The sequence below is a fragment of the Phascolarctos cinereus genome, unplaced genomic scaffold (genome assembly GCF_003287225.1).
Source record: "Phascolarctos cinereus isolate Bilbo 61053 unplaced genomic scaffold, phaCin_HiC Scaffold_5;HRSCAF=322, whole genome shotgun sequence".
Classification (NCBI taxonomy): domain Eukaryota; kingdom Metazoa; phylum Chordata; class Mammalia; order Diprotodontia; family Phascolarctidae; genus Phascolarctos; species Phascolarctos cinereus.
In genome coordinates this window covers 383,066,956-383,088,874 of record NW_027555958.1, presented here as the reverse complement: position 1 = coordinate 383,088,874, position 21,919 = coordinate 383,066,956, and the positions used below count along the sequence as shown (strand labels likewise).

Sequence of the window (21,919 nt, the reverse complement as noted above, 5' to 3'; positions counted from 1 at the left end):
CCAGGGTCACACAACTAGTAAATGTCAAGTGTTTGAGGCCACATTTGAACTCAGGTCCTCCTGACTCCAGGGCCTGAGCTCTATCCACTGTGCCACCTAGCTGTCCCTGGAAAACTTTCTCACCCTGACCTTTTGTTGGCTCTGGTATGCCAAAATTTGATGTTAGGCATTATTTTAAAGTCATCTGAACAAGAATGTTGAGAGAGTTCAGTTGGGTTCCTGCCTCTAACCTACCATTTTGCCCCCTCCCGCTATAAAAGTATACTTAAAAATTTTTTCAAATTATATTTTAAAAAACAAAGTACAGAAGCATTGAAATACTTTTTTACGTTGTATAGGTAAAGTTGTCAGTTGGCAATGCAATATGTGGCATAAATACAAAATAATCCCTGAACATTTCTTCCTAGAAACAGTAGACAAAGCATGTTTACTGGACTGAAGGGGAAAGAAAACAACCTGGGTCTTCTGTAATGCAAAAAGATTTTTAATCTGAAAATAATTCTGTACACAGCACAAAAACAGATCCTTTATCTCACTCATTATAGACAGAATGGCAATCTTTAGCAAGCATATGAAGGAAAAGAAGCCACACACAACTTCTGCTGTCCAAGTCTGACATATTCAACAATAACAAAAATCATCCCTACACCTTACAAATATGCTCTGTTTATTCAGACACTAAACGACAGTAATTTTCAGAATTTCACTGCTATTGCACAATGACAAGATTATCCAAAGTGGCACAATTAGTTACTTCTGAGAATGACTTTTATCATGTTTTTTAATAATGTCCATAAGATTATCACCAGTTACTACGGTGTTCTGTGCCTGGTTAACTCTTTGCTGTTCTTTTCTCTTCTGTTCATGGAGATAAGGGGAGTTTAGTAACTGAGGAGGAAGAATGGATCCTGTTGGTTTGACTCTCTTCACAATATCCAAAAAAAGCTTCTTTGTGTTGTTATTGATGAAAGTAATTGCAGTTCCACTGTGACCTAATCTTCCTGCTCTTCCAACCTGTAAATGAAATTCAAAGGATCATTTAAAATCTTAGCCTCTATTCAAGTGGAAAGAAAAGGGAAGACACATAATTTTAATAATCTTTACTAATATTAGCTTTCCTATCATCAGACCTTAAGAACAGAAATTACTTTTTAAAGAACTCAGGCTATAATCTTTAGCTAAATGAGGGATTATCTACCAGTTTTAGAATATTAGTCCCATCTGAAATGTGACACTAAAGCTATTTCATCAATGGCACCTGAAAACAATAAACTCTCATGGAATATCATGATGAATTCCCATACAAACAACTGAACTTATGGATTCAGTAAGAATTTCTCTGAGGGCTGGAAGGGAGTTGATTTCCTCATTCAAAGTGCCTAACACCAATGAAATCACAAGTTTGGTCTTCCTCCTTCCCCAAAAGTGGACCTTGAAAGACTACCCAGAGAAAGACCTGGGCAAACATGACTGATTTCTATTATAATTATTCAGAGATTCATTTTATAGTCCATTTCCAGAAATCTGTTAAAGTTTAGATTGGTTGTCTAAGTTTGGGTAGAGCCTTTTAAAATAATTTGAAATTAACTACAGTGCCACTGTACTTTGAAAAACAGTTGATGTTAATGCAAACATCAAATTTTCTCTAACTTAAGCTAAGCAAAATGAACCCAAACTATTTATTCTCAAGTGGGAAATAATTGCTACTTGCCTCAACCAATTCATCAACATTCTCGAAGCCAGGATGTCTGTCTGCCAGTATAACTAAACCTCCTCATCTACAAATGGGCATGTTTCCACATTTGGTCCATGATATATTCACACTGGTTGACAAACAACATCCTCTACTTACTTACTGCTCAGATCCTTCATCATGGCATGGAGAGGACCTCAGGGTTTTTAAGCTCTGAACTAGTCAAAAGCAAGCTCTGACAGGTCCTTAATGGATTAAGATTTCACGTTTAAGCCTGGAAATGGACAATGTGTCTGTCCCCCAAGGATCAGTCTAACTAGTTTCAAGGACTACTGAAGGACATTATTTTTGGTTCTAGTAGCAAACAGAACCATCTACCAAGGTATGAGGAAGCTGCAATCTACATCTGTCCAAAGAGTGGTCACACTAATGAAAATCAAGGGTTATTTTTTTTTTAAAGTACAATCCTGGGGCAGCTAGATGGCGCAGTGGATAGAGCACTGGCCCTGGAGTCAGGAGGACCTGAGTTCAAATCTGGCCTCAGACCAAACACTTGACATTTACTAGCTGTGTGACCCTGCACAAGTCACTTAACCTCACTGCCTAGCCCCCCAAAAAGAAAAAAAAAGTATAATCCTTAGATAGATTCACAATATTTATCAGTCTGACAGAAGTATTTTACCACACATTCCATATTTACTAATGTTACTACACCCAATATTTATAAGTGATAACATTTTAAAGAATTACACTAATGCACAAAATAATGCTAGAGAACTAAAAAGGTCCTTAGGCATCTTTTCTACCCCAGCCACCTCACATGAAGTGACATGTGGAAAGTCACAGAGCAAGTAACTGGAAGAATAACAACTAGAACACAGGACTCCCAATTTCTAGCCCAACACTTCCTACATAAAATATTCCTTCCCCTAAACATTTTTTTAAAATTAATTATAAACTAGTTTCTTTAAGATTAAACCCATTTGTTTCAGGCAGGCCTCATACTAATTTGGGTTGCTGACTGATACACGGTACTATCCCTCACTTATCCAAGTCAAACTTCCAGGACTCTTATCCATAACCCTCTGGAAAAACATCTACAAATCTGGAAATTAAAAAACACTTCACTCTGCTCAACGCACCCCTCCAAAGCAGCCAAAATAACTTGCAAAAACTTGGTAGAAGAGACTCTCATTGTCACACAATAATAACCGGCCCCATGTTCTAGCCCACAGCAAAATCTGAATGGCAGCAGCAGTGGGTTACAAGAGTCAGGCATACTGAGAGCAACCAGAAAAGGCAGCTGGCAATGAGGAAGGAGAAAAAGAAAATTAAGAAGCATACATAAAACTAGGTAGAATGGTTGGAGCCCTTTAGTGATGAGCTAAAAGTTGTGCATTCCTCAACAACACGGATGCATTACAACCCAGCACAATAATTGATGCTAATAAAGTCAATCCAGATTTGTCAGTACAATCTAGTGCGTAAGGCACTGGGGTAAGAGTCAAATGATTTGGGTTGTAGTCCCACTTTTGCTTGGGTAAGCCCTGTATAAGTCATTAACATTTCTGGACTTTAGTTTCCTATCTACAGAATGAACATATTGGATCAAATGATCTCTACTGATCTACACTTATACGTTCAGTGTACACAGATTAAAGCAGCAGGAAAATAGCAACTCCTTTTAGAAAGATTTCCCTCAAAATGGTAAAATTAAAAGAACGTTTCAGTGGCAAAGTGGGCAAGTTTTGGTTGTCCAGAAAATTCACTTTCGTGGACCACCTCAAAAAAAAAAAGATTTTATCATATAAATATACAGTCTTGATAACTATGTTTCCAATTCCCATAGGTACCTAAAAATAGATCCCAAGCAACTGGTGGGATAACCAGGCCAAACTCAGATGTTAAACTCCAGGGCTCCTATCCCTAGCTCTGGAAACCGAACTTGGAAGTTACTGCTCAGTCTGAGCGGTACACCTGTGCAGCTCTCATTTCTCAGGTGATTTCCAGAGTTGCACATCTGAAAACCAGATAAACCCTTCTCTCCAGCAGAGACACATGGCAGGGTGAGAATATTTGACAGTGGCTCATCCCAGCAAACCAGTACCAGGGAATAGGCTCTGAAAGCCATAAGCAGCTGCCAAATTGAACATATCTATAGCTGCAGAGTAGATGGCCTTGGCACACAGCCCAGACCCCTAAGTGTCCCATCCTCTATCTTAGCAGGTGAAGACAACAGGCAAAAAGAGTTATTCATAACTAATTTCATTCTAATTTCAGCACACACTGGGCAAGGAAGTGAGCAGAAGGCTTTTGTGAGAAGGGAAAAGTCCTTTTTATGTTAGAACTCAAGGTTGAGTATAAATGGATAAAGGCAAGACTTACACCAAACAGAAAGATTCTAAAGGGTTCTGCTTTGCTGGGCACAAATGTATTAATTTAAATGGTAATCTCTACTGGAGATTAGAGGGAAGACTTGTATCCATGGGCTCACAGAACCAATAGAGCAGCATATTTTAAAAGGGAGCCTAAAAATAATTCCCAAATGGAGGTTTGGGATACCACAGAAAACCTTTTTTACCTGATGTACGTATTCATCCATACTAGAAGGCATATCAAAATTGACCACCAATCTGACATTGAGCAAGTCTAGTCCTCGTCCCAGGACTCCAGTGCTTACTACAACTTCATAATCTCCTTGAAATAATCCCTGTCAAAAAAGTAATACACGTTTTGCGGCAGTAATTAAAATAGAAGCTTCTATATGAAGAATTACACAGTCTCTAGAATTCTACCTATATTTGAAGAATTAGCTCATATATCATCTCCTCCATGAAGCCTTCCATGATATTCCCCCACCAGAATTTGTTTCATAGTATTGCAGCAAGAGCTTAAAATGACCTGAGAGGTTTTCTAGCCTGTATAGATTGTTCTTACAGCTCTGAGATTCTATGATAACCCCCTCATTTTACAAAGCTGAGGACAAGAGAGATTAAATACCTTGCTCAATGTCATGCAAGTAGTAAGAATCAGTCAGAATTTGAATGTGGGTCCTTGGACTATAAATGCAGTGCTTTTCCTACTCTATCACAATGCTTCTTCCTTAGTTCCTCAGATTTCTTCCAGCATTTGTCTAAACCTTTCCAGGTACTTATTTGATTTAGTGCCACGTGGGCAGATAAGTGATGGAGAAGATAGAGTGCTAGGCTTAGAGTTGAAATCCTGCCTCTTGACAATTACTAGCTGTGTGAACCTGGACAAGTCACGTGACCCTGTTTGCCTCACTTTCCTCACCTGCAAAATGAACTAGAAATGGCAAACCATTCCAGTATCTTGGCCAAGAAAACGCCAAGTGGGGTCACAAACAGTAGGGCATGACTGAAATGACTGGACAACAAGAAAAGTTGTATGTATATATGTCTTATCTCCCCAAATTGACTGCAAACTTCTTGAGGGCAAGGGTCATACTGTTGATCACTTGGCACCAAGCCTAATACCTATATATTGTAAACTTCTTTGCTTCACAGTAAATAGGCTTACATGTTTCCACTGTTGGGGGGGAGGGAGGTAGAGATGAACCTCATTATGATTCAAAGCAAGAATAACATACAAAAGACAGGTAACTTAGAATTTGGTCCAGCCCCCTCATTTCTAAAACATAAGAACATGAAGATCAGAGAAAATGAAATGATTTGCTTCCATATTATAAGGATGTATTATCTCATGATGGTCATGGGGGCATAATTTGACTCAAAGTATAACCAAGTCTATGATGAGTAAAGAGCTTAATTAAAGGATTTTCACATATGTGACTCAAGGATCTTTGCAATGATTTGCTAATGTTATCTTTGGTAACACTTTGAACAAAGAGTTGGGAAAAAGTCAGGAGATTCCCACACAGTGTTATTCTAAAAGAAAGGAGCTATCCTTTCAAATATATATGCTCTTCATGGGTAAGACTTACCTATAGTCCTTCAAATACTATGTCTATTTCAGTAACTAACCAATCCAAACCCATCTTCCTTTCTAGGAAAGCAACATTTTGGGGGTGAGGAACAGAAGTTGACGGTGGAAAGTGGAAAGATTAGAAAGTGATAGAACCAGTAGAATTTAAATTCCTAGATGGAGGACTCTTTCATTTTTGTCTTAGTCACTTTAGTACCCAGCACAATGCCATGCATTTAATAAATGTTTGTTGAATTAAATATAGATTACAATGAGAAAGAGAGAGAGAGAGAGAGAGAGAGAGAGAGAGAGAGAGAGAAAGAGAGAGAGAGAGAGAGAAAGAGATCAAATCAGTACAAACCGACTAGTTCTTTTTAATCCATTTCAACTGATCTATGTACTAGCGGTTTTATAGCTGTAAACCTAAGACACTGTCATTTTTTTTTGCAACTTTTCCATGTATTCCCAAATATAAAGTGCTACACCTGAATGCTAGCTCTAAGTACAAATAAAACTAGAGATTCTAAGCAGTCATGGGGACCACAGGTAACACTGTGTGTGGCAGTCAGGATTAAAAGAATACTGACAACTTAGACCAGGGGTTGGCAAACTATGGGAACTGGGATTTATTTGAATAAACACACAATTCTAAATTTTTTTAAAAATCTGTTCTTTCAAGTAACTTAAAAATCCCCATAATCTCCAGTAATCTTGCTAATACTATTAACTAATTTAGTGAAACTTCTGCCCAAATAATGACAATTTCAGAATGAATGGAATTTAAACTTACAAGGATTTGACTTCTACTTCAAAGATGAAAATAAACTTCATTTAAAGTCTTAGGGTAACAGTAAGACATGTAAGAACTGGGTAGTAACACATAAGTGAAAATGGGAAACTGTGTTTGGTTTTGTTTGGAAGTAACATACATAACAGGAGAGTCAAACCTGCAATATCCTTGTTCTTTCTACTTGTGTCTTATCTGAATGCATAGATATGCTTTGCAACCCAGTGATTTTATGAATTGCATCACTCAAAAGGTCTGCTCCTAGTTTACAGTCCACGAACACTAGCACTGGAGGCTTAAAGAGTTTCTCATCCTGGAAAAAAAAAAGTCATTTGAAAAAACTATTTTAGGTAATTCATATTACACAGCCTATGGCAGATAATGCTTCTACACTACATTTAGCAAACTGGCTAAACAGCTATTAAAACTGATATGAGATAAAAAGTGGTTTGTTCCATCTTGCTTAAAATATTCTCCCAAGTGTCCACAACCCAATTTTTTTCCTCTTCTCAGAAGACAGAACTAGGGAAAGACCCATATACTCCTTACTCCCTTAAGGTTAATAGAACATTAAAATTTTATAAGACACTTCTAAAGGACTTATGATGAAAAATGCTAACTACCTCCAGAGAAAAAATTGATGAAGTCTGAATGCAGATTGAAGCATGCTTTTTTTAAAAATTTCTTCATTTTTCTTGACTTTTTTTGGTCTATGTTCTCTTTTACAACATGACTAACCAAGGAAATATGTTTTGCATGACTGTACATGTATAATCTATATCAAAGTGTTTGTCTTCTCAAGGCAAGGAAGGAAGGGAGGGAATCCAGAACTCAAAAATTATAAAAAATGAATGTTAAAAATAGGTTTTTATATGTAATAGAGAAAAAAATTAAGACATTTTTTAAAAAAGAATATTAAAATATTCATTTTTAATTTAAATCCTAAAAATAAATTTTCTCCTTTTTAACTCCAGATGAGTGAGGTTAAATATACTTGGGAGGTTATTTTAGAGAAGACACTCCTTTCATTAGGGTAAACCTCTTTCTTGAGGGTCCCATTCATTAAAAAAAAGCCAAACTTTATCATTAGTCATTAAGAAAAAAATGCAAAAATCTTCTCTCTCTCTCTCTCTCTCTCTCTCTCTCTCTCTCTCTCTCTCTCTCTCTCTCTCTCTCTCTCTCTCCCTACCCTGCACTTTTATACCCCAGCATCAATGTATTGAAAACAAATCATAAGCCATTAGGGACAATGAGCACACTTTAAACACTTCCTGCAGAGAGATAAGTATCACATATAAATAAAGTACTCTAGTTATTTAGAACTTTAAAAAATTAGCCAGTGTCCACATACATGCAAACAGATTACATGGCACAGAGGACAGAGTGCTGACCTTAGAGTCAGAAACACATGACTTGGAATCCTTCCTTATACACTCACTAGCACCTGGGACCGAGGGCAAATAACTTAACCAGCCTCAGCCTCAATTTCTTCACCAGTAAAATGAGGGATTTGACTCAGTGGCCTGTAAGGTCCTTCTAAGTTCTCTAAGGTCCCAGCTCTAAATCTATGATCCAATGATCTTAAGTGTAAAGATTTTTCTACATGCAAATTCTAGAAAATTAAGGGGGAAAGAATTTAAATTTTAAATTTCAACTCTAAAAATGTAATTTTCTTATGACTTTCAGAAAAAGGTAGGAAAAAAGTAGAGGTTCAATCAAATGTGTCAAATTTTCATACCAATTCCACCTAAAATCATTACTGTAAAAACTGGGAGACAAAAATGTTCCCATTATCTGCCAGACTTTAAATGTAAACGCATATTTCTCTACTCACATTTAAGATCTCAAATAACTTTTTCTTTTTGGAAGGTTCTTCTACCCACAAAATAATCTGGCGGACATTGGGACAAGGCAGATTTTTTTCTCCAATGATAATTCTCACAGGATCATGTAGAAGCTGGCTTGCCAGACGTTCTATGCTTGCTGGAATTGTGGCAGAAACCAAAACAGTTTGACGATCGGGAGGAGTGTTTTCCAAAATGTCAAGGACTTGCTGTTGAAAGCCCATCTTTAACATGGTATCAGCCTAAAATGATATCATTATAAAGTTACAAAACACTACATTTATAAAAATAAAGTAGCTGACACTTCAACATTGTAAATATCAGTTTGAGCATCCATCATACAAAATAAAAACAAAACATTTCATTGTTCTTTAACTCTTCATTCAACTTTATCACGGCACTTAAATATTTTAAATGTTTGCCTGTGTTCTCTAGATGTAGCTTGCAAATGGTTGTATCTTAACATTATCATCTCATTCTATTTTTTTTAAGAGTGACACACATATGAAAAACTGTCTTAAGCCAAAATCTAAAACAAATATCACCTCTAAGCAGACATGTATACACACAGAGCACTGAGCCTAGCAGGAAGCATATTGAGTAAGAAAGCCAAAAGCCAAAATTCTATTCCTTACCCAATGACTACCATGGGACTTAGGGAAGGCATTCTATCTGAATTTCAGTTTCTTTTATGTAAATTTAAGTAATAATACTCCCTATCTATAGTTACAAAGAAAGAAAGTAGAAAAGATAATCCATTCCTGGGGGCAGCTAGGTGGTGCAGAGGATAGAGCACAGGCCCTGAAGTCAGGAGTACCTGAGTTCAAATCCAGCCTCAGACCAAACACTTGACACTTACTAGCTGTGTGACCCTGGGCAAGTCACTTAACCCCAAGTGCCAAAAAAAAAAAGAAAGAAAAGATAATCCATTCCCTTTAGAAGTAAAAGAGGCACGAGAGGTCAGATACTAAAACGGAAAGTTCTCTGGACAAGAAGTCAAGAACTGCTTTCTGGTCTTCCATCTGACTTACTAGTAGTGTATTCTTGGGCAAGTTACAACCTTTCCGAGTCTCGGTTTCTTCATCTTTAAGTAAAATGGGGATAATAATTCTGTTATACCTATCTCACAGGGTTGCTGGGAAGAAAATATTTTATAACAAAGATAATAGGTGACATTGATGTAGGATTTTAGTGCGTTCAAAGCACTTTACATATATTAACTCACTAATATACTATATAAATTCAAAGTATTATTAAAGATTATAACCTCATATACTTTAGTACAGCATTATCTTACTTAAAAGGGTGATGGCTATTAAATAGTTTAAATATACATTTTAATATAAATGTGAATTATTGTTCTTACCTTGAAAATAAAAGAGTCAAGAGTGAAGAAGACAACAGATTCAATGGACAAGAAAAAACAAGCTTAAGTCTCCCTAGGCTTAAAAACCCTATTGTCCCTTCACTGGCAAACTTCTTAAACAGACAGCACACTCCTGACTATTCCCATTTCATCACCCTTCATTCCACCCTTAATCCTCTGTTATCTGCTTCCAACATCAATATTTTGCCAAAATTACACTTTCAAATGTCAACAGTTTCAAAATATTATCCTTCTAGGAAAATCCAAAAATCTTTCCCCAGTCCTCATCCCTTGTCACCTGTCTGCAGCACTGACACTGTCCCTGTAACTCTGACTTCTGTGACACTACATAATCATAATTTTTCTTTCTTTGTCTCATTCACTGGATCCTTCTCAAATTCCTTGTGCATGCCAACCCTCCCAAACTCCAGGTTCAGTCACTGGCCCCTGCTTTTCTTTCATTTAAAAAAAAAAGGTTTTAATGGTGATTTCCATTTCTTCTTATACAACAGTCATTTTCTAATATGTCTCCAGGCCCACAGAACTCTCATCTTGCAACAAAGGACCTCTACTTTTCTTCATACATTCTCTCCCTCAGATAAATCATCCTATCTCATGGCTTCGATTATTACCTCAATCAATCAATCATTTATTAAGTACCTATTATGTGCCAGGAATCTACCAGATCCTTGGGGACATAAGTACAAAGAATAAAATTATCTCTAAATGAACTTATATTGTAATGGGGGAGACAAGGACGTAAAAAAATATACAGCATAAAAAAAAGTTAATCTGCATTATACACATATTTACACACACACACATACACACAATGTAGTTAAATACAGAACACTACAGCTATTTAAAAAGATGACATCACTGTTTTCCATCCCCTCCTTTCATACCTCATCAGTTGCTAAATCCTGTTGATTTGTCTTTCACAACGGCTCTCACATTTACCCCTTCCTCCAGATTTCTCCTTCCACTATCCTAGTTTTTGCACCCCCTCGTCACACCTGCAGCACTCCTACAACAGCCTCTGCTCGTCTTTCTGAAACTTAGTCCTACTCCTCTTCAATCCACCCTCTATACTGTTACAGACAAACCCATCTCCCTAAACAATACCTTGCTCAAATAGCTACAAGAACTTCTTACCACATCAAGTCCAAACTCTTCTGCCTAGTTTTTAAGGCCCACCGTAATGTGATTCCCCAATCCTATCTATCCAACCTTATTTCCCTCTAGTTCCCAAGACAAATCTTCAGCTTCTATCTTACAGAGCCCACAGCACACATGCTTTCTCCTGCCTCTGTCTTGCTCCTCCCTCACCTCTTTACTCATCTATACACTATGTTCAAGTCCCAAAGTCTAGTGAAACTCTCTAAGGACAAGCATATTAATTTCATCCTTCTTAACTTCTTTTAAATTTGTTGTCTATTCAAAAAAAAAAGACAAAAATGTAGCACAATTATGTCCTATTCACTAATATCCTCTATTGTACAATTTAGCATTATATTAGAGTATGTTTTAGAGAGCATGCTGTCCTGATCACTGATTGTATTCAATACGTTTATCTTCCTTCTCCAAATGGAGTATGAGCTTCCTGTGAGTCAGAACTGTCTCATCTGACCTTTATATACTGTAACACCTAACACAGTGCAGGGCATTTAGTAGGGACTCAATAAATACTGGAAGAATAAAAAGAACTCAAGTGAAGAGCACTGAGGATAAAAGATTTCAATTTTAATACAAAACCAATTTATCAGATTCATCATTTGAGAACAATTTGCAAACTTTCCTAACCAACCAATGTGGCTAATCCAAAGGTTGAGATCCCATATAATCTATATGCAGTATGATCTATAAAATTTTGCTGTAAAGTCAGCTTTGATGACTCGTTCTCTTAAGGCATTGCAAGACCAGCTAAGAGATAAGATCAACTTACTGTTAATCAAGGAGCATCTGTTTATCTATTTTTTTAATTTTTATTTTCAGTTCTGAATTCTCTCCCTCCCACTCACCCTCCTTCTCCCCCACCCACTGAGAAGGCAAGAAACATAATATCCATTACACATATGAAGTCATGCAAAACATATTTCCAAATTAGTCATGTTGAAAAAAAAGCAAGAAAAAGAAAGAAAGTAAAAGAAAAGCTGTTTCAATCTGCACTCGAAGTTTATCAGTTCTCTCTGGAGGTGGATGGCACTTTTCATCGTTGAGTCCTTTGGAAATGTCATGGATCACTGTATTGATCAGAGTTGCTAAGTCTTCTACTTTTGGTCACTGTTACAACATCACTGTTACTGTGTACAATGGTCTCCTGGTTCTGTTCACTTTACATCACCTCATATAAGTCTTCTCAGATTTTTCTGAACCCATGCCCTTCATCATTTCTTGTAACACAATAGTATTCAATCATCTGCATATACCACAACTTGTTCAGCCATTCCCCAATTGATGGGCATCCCTTTGGTTTCCAATTCTTTCCCATCACAAAAAGAGCTGCTATAAATATTTTTGTACTTAAAGGTCCTTTTCCTTTATCTTTGATCTCTTTGTGATATACACCTTGTATTTTCTAAGTCAAAGGACATGCACAGTTTTATAGCCCTTTGGGCATAGTTCTAAATTGTTCTCCAGAATGGTTGGACCACTTTGCGACAACACCAACAATGCATGTGTCCCTTTTTTCCACACCCCCCTCTAGCATTTGTCATTTTCCTTTTCTGTCACGTTAACCAACCTGATAGGCATGAGGTGATACCTCAAAGTTGTTTTAACTTACATTTCTTTAATCAACAGTGATTTAGAGAATTTTTCAAATGGCTATTGATAGGTTTGATTTCTTTTTTTGAAAGCAGCCTGTTCAGGAGCAGCTAGGTGGCGCAGTGGATAGAGCACTGGCCCTGAAGTCAGGAGGACCTGAGTTCAAATTCGACCTCAGACCAAACACTTGACACTTACCAGCTGTGTGACCCTGGGCAAGTCACTTAACCCCAATTGCCTAAAAAAAAACAAAACAAAAAAACGGGGTGCAGCTAGGTGGCACAGTAGATACAGCACCAGCCCTGAAGTCAGGAGGACCTGAGTTCAAATTCAGCCTCAGACCAAACACCTGACACTTACTAGCTGTATAACCCTTGGGCAAGTCACTTAATCCCAACTGCCTTAAAAAAAAAAGAAAAAGAAAACAGCCTGTTCATAGCCTTTGACGATTTATCAATTGGTGAACTGTTTGTATTTTTACAATTTTGCCTTAATTCTCTGTATATGAGAGCATTTCTTAAGAGACAGAGCATTGCCCTTCCCCAGGCACAGAGAAAAGAGACCTCCAGTTAGCATCCTGAATCAAAAGAGTACCCACCCTGTGTATGCACATGTATATGTTGGTTGTTTAGGGGGAAAGGTTACTGCCTTTTAAGTATAGGCAGCTTATCTTGGCTTTGCTGCTTTTTCAGACCAGAGGTTCTTCACATATTTTTGTGCCACGGATCCCTGGGAAGTCTGGCGAAGCCTATGAACCCTTTCTCAGAATCATATTTTTAAATGCATAAAAGAAGATGTATTAAACTGAAAAGGAAACCAAAGGTGAGTGAAAATAAAGATGTAATTTTTTTCCCATACAAATCGACAGATTTCCTAAATCCATCCACAGATCTGTTAGGGGTCCAAGGCTGGCAAGTTAAGAACTCCTGTATGTAGAGAGTCTTAGGTTTTCAAAATTAAAAGTTCCCTCAAATCACATACAATTTGGTATTTTAAAAAGTATATACATATGCTTTTAAGATACTTACTTCATCTATGACTACTATTTTTATACCACTGAGTTCCACAGAGTTCTGTTTCATTATTTCCAAAAGTCTCCCAGGAGTTGCTATTATAACCTTACAGAAAGAGAAGGGAAAAAAAATCAGACAACTATCTTTTTGGGTCAAGACTTGTGATGTCATATACACTGGGACAGTCCCTTCCGCCTTCTAACAAATTATACATGGCAAGTCAACAAAAGGCCTAAAAAATACAGTATTATTCTACCTTTCAAATACACTACAGAGTAATTCAATGTCAAAATCAGCACAGTAAGCAGATCCTGGGTGTGCCAAACACAAGGGCACAGTAGGCAGAGTAGGCACTTAATAAATGTTTACTGACTAACTGAAATTGCAGAGTTGGAAGACATTTCAGAGATTATCTATTCTAATCGCACACGGACAATAAATCCTTCTACCATGGCCATTCCTCTACACTTATTGGGATAGTCATCTAGTATTCATCTAGCCTCTACCTGAAGAACTCTGGGGATGAGGAACTCACTACACCCACTTTGGGACTGCTCTAATTCTTAGGAAGTTTTTCCTTCTATTGAGTGAAAATGGAGCCTCGCTACAACACACACTCTTACCTCCTAGTTCTGCCCTCTGAAGCTGAGAAGATCAAGTTTAATTCTTCTTTCACCTGACAACCCTTCAAATGCTTGAAGTCTGCTCTCATCACTCCCCAAACCCCTTCACCAAATCTCCTCTTCTTCAGGCTAAACATCCTCTGAGAGGCCAAAAAATCCCTTTGGTTTTTTTGGCGCTTTTGGGACACTTGTCAGAGGATGCTTCTGCTTTAGATGTACCCCTTCTACCCGTCCTTTTCTGAAAACTTCCATGCCATATATGTATACAGGTAAGGCCTTCCTAGCATCTTCCTCCCCAGGACCTAAGAGATAGGACATGACTTACATGCTCCTGAGAACCTTTCCTCTCCCTACATAAATCCATGGTGCCTCCCTGTATCATGAAACTACCCTAATGTAGAGGTAACAAGGATCTGTGAATCTTGCCCATCAACCAGAAGGGAGTGATTAGAGACTGGCAGATCCTGAGGGTGCCAAACAATAGTACCATTACTGACCTCTGGCCCCTCTTCCTCATCTTGCTCTGCAGAGCATTGTGAATGAGGTTTCAGCAACCTCCTTGCTTATGACTTTAATTACCTCCATCTCTGGGATGTCTCATGTTTGGCTTTAAGCCTCTCAAAATACATCATAATAAAGGCTTATTACATTAAGCATTACTAGTCTGTACTCTTATGAAAATATCCTTAAGTGCCCAAACTGCTGGAACTAACTAGGATATCGCTGGTTCCTTCAACTAACCTTTGTAAGGCATAATTTCCAGTCTTCTCAATGTTCTGGATGCCTTCCTCAAGACTCACTGCAATCTGTTAATGTCCTTAAAATGTGCCTAGAACTGAACAGAATACCACGGATCTGGTCTGATGTGATAGAGGGCAGTGGAGCTATAAACTCCCTTGTTCTGGATGCTATATTTTCATTCATGCAGTTTGTGTTTGCATTAGCTTTGGGGCTATCACATCATACTGTTGATTCATACCGAGCCTGTAACCCATTAAAACAAGCCTCTCTCAGTCCTCTACTGTCTAGTCAAATATCTTCACTTTCATCCCTGCTCAGTTGATTTTTTGCATCTAGGTGTCAAACTTTACATTTTTTCTCTATTAAATTTCACCTTATTAGGTTCAGTACATCGTTCTATCCTGTCTAGAGCTCTTCTGGATCTTGGTTCTGTCATCTGACATGTTAGTCAATCCATCCAGCTTCACATGATCATGCTCTTCTATGCCTTTACCCAAGTCATTGTTTGTTTGTTTGTTTGTTTGTTTGTTTTTTTGGGGTGAGGCAACGGGGGGTTAAGTGACTTGCCCAGAGTCACACAGCTAGTAAGTGTGATGTGTCTGAGACCAGATTTGAACTCAGGTCCTCCTGACTCCAGGGCCAGTGCTCTATCCACTGTGCCACCTAGCTGCCCCCATCCAAGTCATTGTGAAAAAAATGTTGACAGAACAGTCAAGGACAGCTCCCTTGGGCACTCCACTAGAGACTTCCCACCACAATGACATCAACTCATTAAACAATATTCTTTAGGTTGGCTCACATAACTAATTACAAGTCTATCTAACTCTATCATCAAGCCCATATCAGCACAGTGGAGAGAGTGCTGGGATTGAAGTCAGGATGATCCAAGTTCAAATATGGCCTTAGATACTTACTAGTTGTGTGACTCTAGGCAAACCTCTGTTTGCTTCAGTTTCCTCAACTGTCAAGAAGGGATAATAATAGCACCTACCTCCAGGTTGCTGTGAGGATCAAATGAGATAATAATCGTAAAGCACTTGGCATAGTACATAGGACATACAATTTCCATATAAATATTAGCTATTTTGACTACTATTACCTACCTACCTTGAAGGGTTGTTGTGAGAATCAAATGAGATAATGTTTGTAAAAAGGTTGTAAATAAGTTCGTAAAAATTTCCTTTATGAGATATTATTCTCTTTCATAAATTTTCCATCAAGTAAATATGCTTTTCCCTTAGCTCAGTGCCTAGCACATAGAAGATGCTATATAAAGTCTTATTCCTTTCTTCCCCTTCTTGCCTACAAAGAAATCACAAGAAACTTTGCCAAATGCCTTGTTAAAATATAGGAAGAATATATCAATGGAAGGTCCTTCATCTACCAGTCTAGTTACCTGTTCAAAAGGGAAATTAAGTTAGTCTTGACCCACTCTTCATGAACCCTCTTATTGATAACCACTTCCCTTTGCAAGTGCCCTTTCCTTCTTAACCATAGAATTAGCTGTTCTAATCTCCCTTAATATACTCCTTGGAAATGTTGCTTATTATTTTTACACAAGTATCTTACATTTGTTGGGAAGAAAATGTTCCATGGAAAATATATTTAGTGTTAAATGTATGCTTGGAAAGTCTATTTGAAACTAAATCCTACAATTTCCTCTGAATGTAAACTTTCCTTTCCTCTTTTGCTTGTAAAGTGCCATACTGGTTCTTACCTTAACATTCTGTTTCAGGCGATAGAGTTGGGGAGGTAAAGGCAAACCTCCAACAAGCAGGACTGTTCTCATGTTTGGCAGGCCACACATTAGCTCCTTAGCTTGTCTCTCTATCTGAATGGCCAATTCCCTGGTTGGAGTGAGAATAAGTGCTGATGGAGTTCCGTTCTAGAAATATAGGAAGGGGAAAAAAAAAGGACCATCAAGAATACCAACCATTAAATCTTTTTTATCCCTGGGAGGACTCTTCTTTCACCCTTACCCCTTAATGACTTTTCACCTTCTGAGGTCTGTGCAATCCATTTATACCATCTTCTCTCCTTTCTTGTTCTGTGATTCACCAACCTCTTCCTGCCAGCCCAACACTCTTTGCTTCATTCTCAGGCTATTTCTTATATATTCTCAAGCAAGCAATTCCTTCTCTTCTTGTGTTGTTGAACTCCTACTCATTCTTTAAGACCAGTCCCAAATGTTATCTCCTCCAAAAAAGCCTTCCCTTATCCTGTTGTTAGGATAGGATATGCCTTGCTTCTAAGATCTCATATAAAGTTTTGTTTTGTATGTGATATATATTATGGCTGCCATAGTGTCCTCTCCCCTACTAGACTATAAGCTTGATGAAAGCAGAAGCCATGCTTTATCTAAATTTCCTATCTCACCCAGCATCTAACACAGTGATCTGCAGGCATTTAATGTTTATTACTGTTGTTTTGGGAAGACGTACGCAATGTGAATAAACCATAATGCCAGTTATTGTTCACAAATGAATGGGCAGCTACCTGGTTTAATTTGAGTGGAGCTCAGATATTCTTCCTTTCACCACCAGTCATACTTTTATGATGTTCTCTATTCCTCCCAAGGCTCTAGGGGCATTTCTGGGTGGGAAAAAAAAAGGTCACAACTGCTCCTCAAAAGTGGAGAAAGAGAAAAATTTCATTCACAAATAAATCTGATTCATTTGTAGGACCTATTCATTTTTTGGATCATTCATCCAGCTACTGCATCCCTAAAACCCCAGGGGTGATTTTATTTTAGATTTTGCACTCATGCCCCTGAACTACAAAACTTCCTCAGTTTACTTATAGAAGACAGATAACTATGAAAAATTTATTGGCCACCGGAAGAGTGCTTGAACCTACAAATAAAATTATAGTGATACCAGTTAATAATAGTGTACTGTACTCAATGACCTTTTAAACTGGTACACATAAAACAGTTTTTTATTTTGTTTTTATATATTCTGTCCTATGGTCTGTGTTTCTATGTACACTCAATGCAGCCTCTAAAGCTAAGATGCAACAAAGTATAGATGGATTCTCTGCTGCTTGTGATGATTTTGGCCTAACAATCAACAGCAAGAAAACAGGTTCTCCACCATCCAGCACTACACCACCCACACGTGGAACCATCAGTTACAGCAAATTGAGAAATACTGAATACTGTGGATAAGTTCACTTACCTTGGCAGTATACTTTCCAGGGATGTACCCGTAGATGGTGGTGGACACACACATTGCTAGACCTAACTCAGTGTTTGGGAGGCTCCAAAGAAAAGATGAGGTATCAGACTGCCTATCAAAGTGAAGGTCTACATAGCCATTGTGCTGAACTCACTGTTATATGCCTTTGAAACCTAGACAGTATACCAGTGCCATGTCAGGAAACTGAATCTCTTGCACTCGAATTGTCTTAGGAAGATGCTGAAGATCATCTGGTTGGATAAGATATCAGACACTAAGGTCCTTCCTTGAGCTAAACTGCCAACCATTCAAATTTACTGCAGAAAGAGCAACTCCAATGGGCTGGCCATATTGTTTGACTAAAAGACTATTTTATAGAGAACTCACACAAGGCAAGTGCTCACACAGAGATCAGAAGAAGCGATACAAGGACACTCCCAAGGTCCCTCTGAAGAACTTTGGAATCAATTGTGAGACATGGGAGACACTGGCAAAGGACTGCAAAACAGCATGGTGTGCCTGCATCAAAGACGATGCTGTGCACTATGAGCAAAGCAGAACTGCTGTAGCTCAAGAGAAACCTGAATTGTGCAAATTTAGAAACATCTCCATTTCAAATGTTCATGTGGATTATTTGTACCTGACTTGTGGTAGAGCCTTCTGAGCTCATGTTGGCCTTATCAGCCACAGACATACTGCATCTTGACCCCAACACAATGTCATCTTGGTCCTGTTCAAGAATGAAGGACAACAACCAACAGACGGGCTTTCTTCCTTCTGAAATTATTTATCTATCTGCTTATTTATTTGGGGACTCCTTTCCACCTATGTTGGTTGTCCCATACATGTGCATATGCATTGATGTGTAGTATTCAGAATTTCATTTAAGTATATGGAGAAATATTATTAAAATACTAATTGGAATTCTGACAAGAAAATTTTCTTCATGAGATATTATTCTCTTTCACAAATTTTCCATCAAGTAAATATGTTCTTCCCTTAGATGAGTTTTTAAGTAAATAAGAAATACCTAGCTGACCATAATGAAGTCTTTGTTTCAACTTGGCATTTTATGTGTTTTGTTCTACGATGATTTTTGAAGGAGCTAATTGATCTTGACTACATTGGGTTTTTTCTTGTTCAGTCATTTCAGTTGTGTCCAACTCTTCATGACCAAATTTGGGGTTTTCTTGGCAGGGATACTGGAGCAGTTTGCCATTTCCTTCTCCAGCTCATTTTGCTGATGAGGAAACCAAGGCAAATTCGGTTAAGCGACTTGCCTAGGGTCACACATCTAGTAAATGACTCAAGCCAGATCTGAACTCGAAAGATGAGTCTTCCTGATTCCAGGCCTGGCGCTCTATGCACTGCACCTCCTACCTGCCCCAGCCTGGCACATAGTGTTTACTAAATGCGTACTGAATGAATTAATTCTGTTTTTTTTTTGTTAAGGTTTCTAATACTTTAAAAAAAAAAGGAAAAGAAAAAGGTCACTATCCAGTGGTTCTGTTCATGTCGTTGTAATGTGTAAGTACAGGATGTTAAGGGAAAGGGAGATCAGACTGTATATGTGAACTTTAACTTACTTTTTCCAAAGCTCTGATGATAACAGGAAGTAGGAAAGCTGCTGTTTTTCCTGAGCCTGTGTCAGCACTGCACACAATATCCCTTCCCAAAAGTCCAATCGGAATCATCTGCATCTGAATGGGAGTTGGAACTTCATAGCCTGACTTCTTCAAGTTGCAATTCAAGACTTCAGGAAAACCACAATGTTCAAAGTCTATGATAGGCCTTGGAACTTTTTGGCCCTGTACTGAAATTCCTAGCTGTAGCTTAAGGTTCTCAACCTGGTCATCCAGAAGGCTTAAAATAAAGGAGTGTTCTTTATAGGCATAAAAGGTATCTAGTAAGGGAGATTCAGCCTCAGAGCTGGCTTTTTGGAGCTTTACTTTTTCTTCCTTTTCCGTAACTTGTAAAAGATGTTTTGCCTTACATTCCAAGCTACAGACATCTGCATCAGTCTTATCACAAATATACTCTCCATAACGACCGCAGACAACACAGACAGGCTCCCCTGGTTCTGCCAAGCGCTGGGTTTTAGCAAAAGATTTTATTGGCTCTTCTGGAACACAGCTGTCTTCAACACTTTGCTCAGGCCCCTCTAAACAAACTGCAGCAAAGTGGTCATCTGAATCTGGCGATGAGCCTAATTCAGGGCTCTGCCCCGATGATGGGGCTGAGGTTTCCTTCCCCACGAAGGCAACATTTGGAATCTCTCTGTCTTCTTCTGATGACAGCTTTTCTCCTTGCGGTTTAAATTTCTTAGCCACACAACTCTTGTCATCATCAGAAACATTCCGTTTGACTTTGAGAGATCTTGGAATAAACATCCTTCAGTATGCTGTTGAGGAAAAGCTAAAATGAAATTTATCCCCTCCCTCCACCCCATTTCCAAATCATTCTTTACAAAAACAGCACTGGACTATTACCTCAAAGGCACTGGGCTTAGAGCCTGGAAGTCTTTTCTAATCCCTCCTAATTCTAGTGCCTGCTTTCCTTTAATTATTTCCAATTTATCTTGTATATTGCTTGTTTGTACACACTTGTTTACATGCTGTTTCCTCTTATTAAGTTTTGATCTCATTCAGGCCAGGGACTGTCTTTTGCCTTTCTTTGTACCCTAAGCTCTTAGCACAGAGCCTGGCACATAGTAGGAGCTTAATAAATGCTTAGTGACTAGAGGAATACAATGAAATACTGTATCAAAAAGTATTCAAGATCTTGCTTAGTGCCATTTTTTTATCCACAAAGTACAATCAATAACTACTTCTTGGTGGCTAATGGGTTAATTTCATTTAAAAAAAAGTCAAAAGCCATCTAACTTCTGGGATAATTCCAGTTTCATTTTCAAAGAGAACAGAAGGGACACTCTACCAGCTTATGGAGATGCAGCAGAAAACTGTTTTTGCCTAATACCACATTAACGGAAAGACAAAATGAGAGTGGGTAGGGGAAAAGATATAAACCTTTTATAAGATTATAAACCTTTTATGTTTGGATTTTTCTGTAATCATTCGCATTTACAAAAAAAAAAGAAGGGGGGCCTTGGCACGTGTTGTCTTTCAAACTTTTAAAAAAATTATTTCAATTAATTGTCAATTTCCATTTTGTAGTTCAGACCCCATTCTCCAAAACGAAGGCTGTAATTCCTCGGAGCTGCCAGATTGCCAGAGTCCTGGGGGAGGCCCAGACAACGCCCCCTCCCCTCCCCTTCCCAGGCCCTCTTCAAGTAACCCGCACTTCGAGACCAGCCCAAGCAGGCAGAGGGGGGCGGGGCACTCAGCCCCACCCCGCCCTCCCACCGCGCAGCCGCAGCAGCAGGGTAGACCGCCCTGTAATCTCCTCCCTTCCCCCCACCCTCCCCACAACTCGTCTCGCAGCTTTACGTCAGCGGCATTGCTAGGATACGGGGGCAGGGAAGCAAGGGCGTCCACAAGAGGTGCCGCAAGAGTAGGAAAGCGACTTCTTCTCTCCTCGTTTTCCTCCGCTTCTCTTCCTCCATTGGGAGGGAGGAGAGAACAGGAAGGAAGAGAAGTCGTTCCTCCTCCTGCTCTTGGAGCGGCTCCGCGTTCAGGGCAATCTCACCCTCTGAGGTCCTCGGGCGCGTCCGCTCCTTCGTGGGAAACCCGGCTTCACCCCCGCTCCGGACTTGCGCTCCGGACTTTTGTCCCGGCCTACGACGTGCAGCGAGCCGCGCCTGACCCCTGGGGCTGCCCTGCGCACGCGCACACGCCGGCGGGCGTTCCCTCCCCCCGGGATGCGTGCGACCTGGGGAGGCCGGGGGACCGCGAGAGAGGTCCCCCAGTGGGAGGAGGGGACTCGGGGAAGGCTAAGGCGTTTGGCTTGGAAAAAAGGGAAGAGCCGCCAACATCACGGGGAAGACCCGGAGCAAGCTAGCATTTCCG

The 21,919-nt window shown here is 39.0% G+C and overlaps 1 protein-coding gene across 4 annotated transcripts; it reads right to left on the bottom strand.

Moving 5' to 3' along the window:
* Window positions 1–270: 270 nt before the first annotated feature.
* On the bottom strand, window positions 271–21,690 carry DDX59 (DEAD-box helicase 59). Of its 4 annotated transcripts, none has more exons than XM_021003165.2 (8): window positions 21,600–21,690; window positions 19,541–20,355; window positions 16,496–16,663; window positions 13,430–13,519; window positions 8,260–8,511; window positions 6,586–6,738; window positions 4,275–4,403; window positions 271–1,014 (listed from the first exon to the last, which is right to left on the bottom strand). In XM_021003165.2, exons 2-8 carry the CDS (start codon window positions 20,342–20,344, stop codon window positions 751–753), a joined length of 1,860 nt encoding a protein of 619 aa, XP_020858824.1. In that variant the 5' UTR covers window positions 20,345–20,355; window positions 21,600–21,690; the 3' UTR covers window positions 271–750. The 4 variants fall into 4 exon arrangements, with proteins under 4 accessions (XP_020858824.1, XP_020858823.1, XP_078012564.1 ...); XM_021003164.2 differs by lacking the exon at window positions 21,600–21,690 and adding an exon at window positions 21,423–21,505 and having other exon boundaries at window positions 19,541–20,345; XM_078156438.1 differs by lacking the exons at window positions 4,275–4,403; window positions 21,600–21,690 and adding an exon at window positions 21,423–21,505 and having other exon boundaries at window positions 19,541–20,345.
* Window positions 21,691–21,919: the final 229 nt, after the last annotated feature.

Excerpts from the sequence above, each read along its gene's own strand:
- DDX59 (XM_021003165.2), bottom strand. The coding sequence starts at position 20,344 with ATGTTTATTCCAAGATCTCTCAAAGTCAAACGGAATGTTTCTGATGAT. Across the intron at positions 8,512-13,429 it reads AAATAGTAGTCATAGATGAA|GCTGATACCATGTTAAAGAT; the intron begins GTAAGTATCTTA and ends ATATCATTTTAG. Across the intron at positions 4,404-6,585 it reads AAAGAACAAGGATATTGCAG|GGATTATTTCAAGGAGATTA; the intron begins GTTTGACTCTCC and ends CTTTTTTGACAG.